The 1,433-nt window shown below is 54.4% G+C and overlaps 1 protein-coding gene across 1 annotated transcript; it reads left to right on the forward strand.

The window, feature by feature from the left end:
• Window positions 1-803: 803 nt before the first annotated feature.
• N657DRAFT_694039 (uncharacterized protein) lies at window positions 804-1,291 on the forward strand (the record flags this gene model as incomplete). Its single annotated transcript, XM_062797259.1, has 2 exons — window positions 804-1,145; window positions 1,208-1,291. 2 exons carry the CDS (start codon window positions 804-806, stop codon window positions 1,289-1,291), a joined length of 426 nt encoding a protein of 141 aa, XP_062642775.1.
• Window positions 1,292-1,433: the final 142 nt, after the last annotated feature.

Raw genomic sequence — 1,433 nt, forward strand, 5'->3', positions numbered from 1 at the left:
TGAGAAGTTACAGCGGTTCAACCCACGAGCATGGCTCGGGTACCTGCTGGGATACACGTCAACGAACGTGTACAAAATTTGGAATCCAAAAGCTGACCCTCGCTACCAAATCATCCGAGCCCGAGACGTGACCTTCAAACGAAGACGAGGTGTTCACAGGGTCGATTGAGGACATACAGAGGGACGCTCTCCACATGAGCATTGAAGAAATCCATCAATTACTGCAGAGACTTGATCTCTCGCAAAGCAGGGGTGATGAACACCGCCAGCTGCCGCAAGAAAGTCCTGACGATGTCAGAGACGCGGAGGATGGTTCGTCTGATGACGATTTTACGGGTGACTCCCGCCACGCAAGTGCAGACAGTCAAATTACGGGTGACTCCCGCCACACAAGTGCAGACAGTCAAATGACCGATGAGCACTGGCCAGGCACTCCATTGGGGAGCAGTTGTTTAACGGGGACGCCCGCATGGCAACGGAAGAAGCTCCAACTGAAATAACCCCTGTGATGAACACAGGCGGAAACCCTTCCGGAAGTGGAGAGACGTCATCCGGAGCCGAGAAGGTCTATACGGAGGCAAGATTCGAACCCTTCCCTACGCCATCACAATCGCCCCCTGCGGCAATGCTGGCGGCCGCAATGTTCGGCAGGAAGGATGAAAAGACACCCTTGTGGTGGCCAGACAAACCCTTACATCATACTGACACGTGGCGGGCTTCCTTCCACACAGGTACGGTGTCAGGGCAAGTCACATTGGCAAACAAAACCAAGTCCACCAACCAAGGTGGCAGTGAAACGCAAGATGCGGAAGGCGAAACGTGTCCAGAAGGATACAGCCCCGCAAGCAAAGAAGCTCTCCCAGGAGGAGATTACTCAGGAAATTCGGGATAAGATTCCCATCAAACAGAGCGAAATACCGCCTCCCCCAGAACGTCATGAAGACTTGGCTGACCATGTCATGGGAGATCTCTTCCTGCAAGCCGAATTCGAACACCTTCAAAGTCACAAGGAGATGGACTCGTGGACCGTGATCAACGACAGAGGTCCGGGAGGCCGCAAGACGAAAGTCCTCGACTGTCGTTGGGTCTACGTGTACAAGTTCAACAGGAAGGGCGAGTTCCTGAAGACGAAAGCAAGAGTGGTGGTTCGAGGAGACCAACAGCCGAAGGACTTCGAAGAAAAGCAATTACGCTGCCACGCTCGCAGCACGATTATTCCGCACGCTCATCGCCATTGCCGCAAGATTCGACCTGGAGCTCACGCAATTCGACGCTGTCAACGCCTTCGTGAACGCCAAGATCGACGGGGAGGTCCTCATGCGCATGCCGCCAGGACACCGCGAGGTTGGAAAACTCCTCCGCTTGAACAAGGCACTTTATGGCCTTCGTCAATCACCGCTGCTCTGGCAGAGGGAGCTCTCGTCAACGGTGCA

The sequence above is a fragment of the Parathielavia appendiculata genome, assembly GCF_033297405.1.
Source record: "Parathielavia appendiculata strain CBS 731.68 unplaced genomic scaffold N657scaffold_33, whole genome shotgun sequence".
NCBI classification, from domain to species: domain Eukaryota; kingdom Fungi; phylum Ascomycota; class Sordariomycetes; order Sordariales; family Chaetomiaceae; genus Parathielavia; species Parathielavia appendiculata.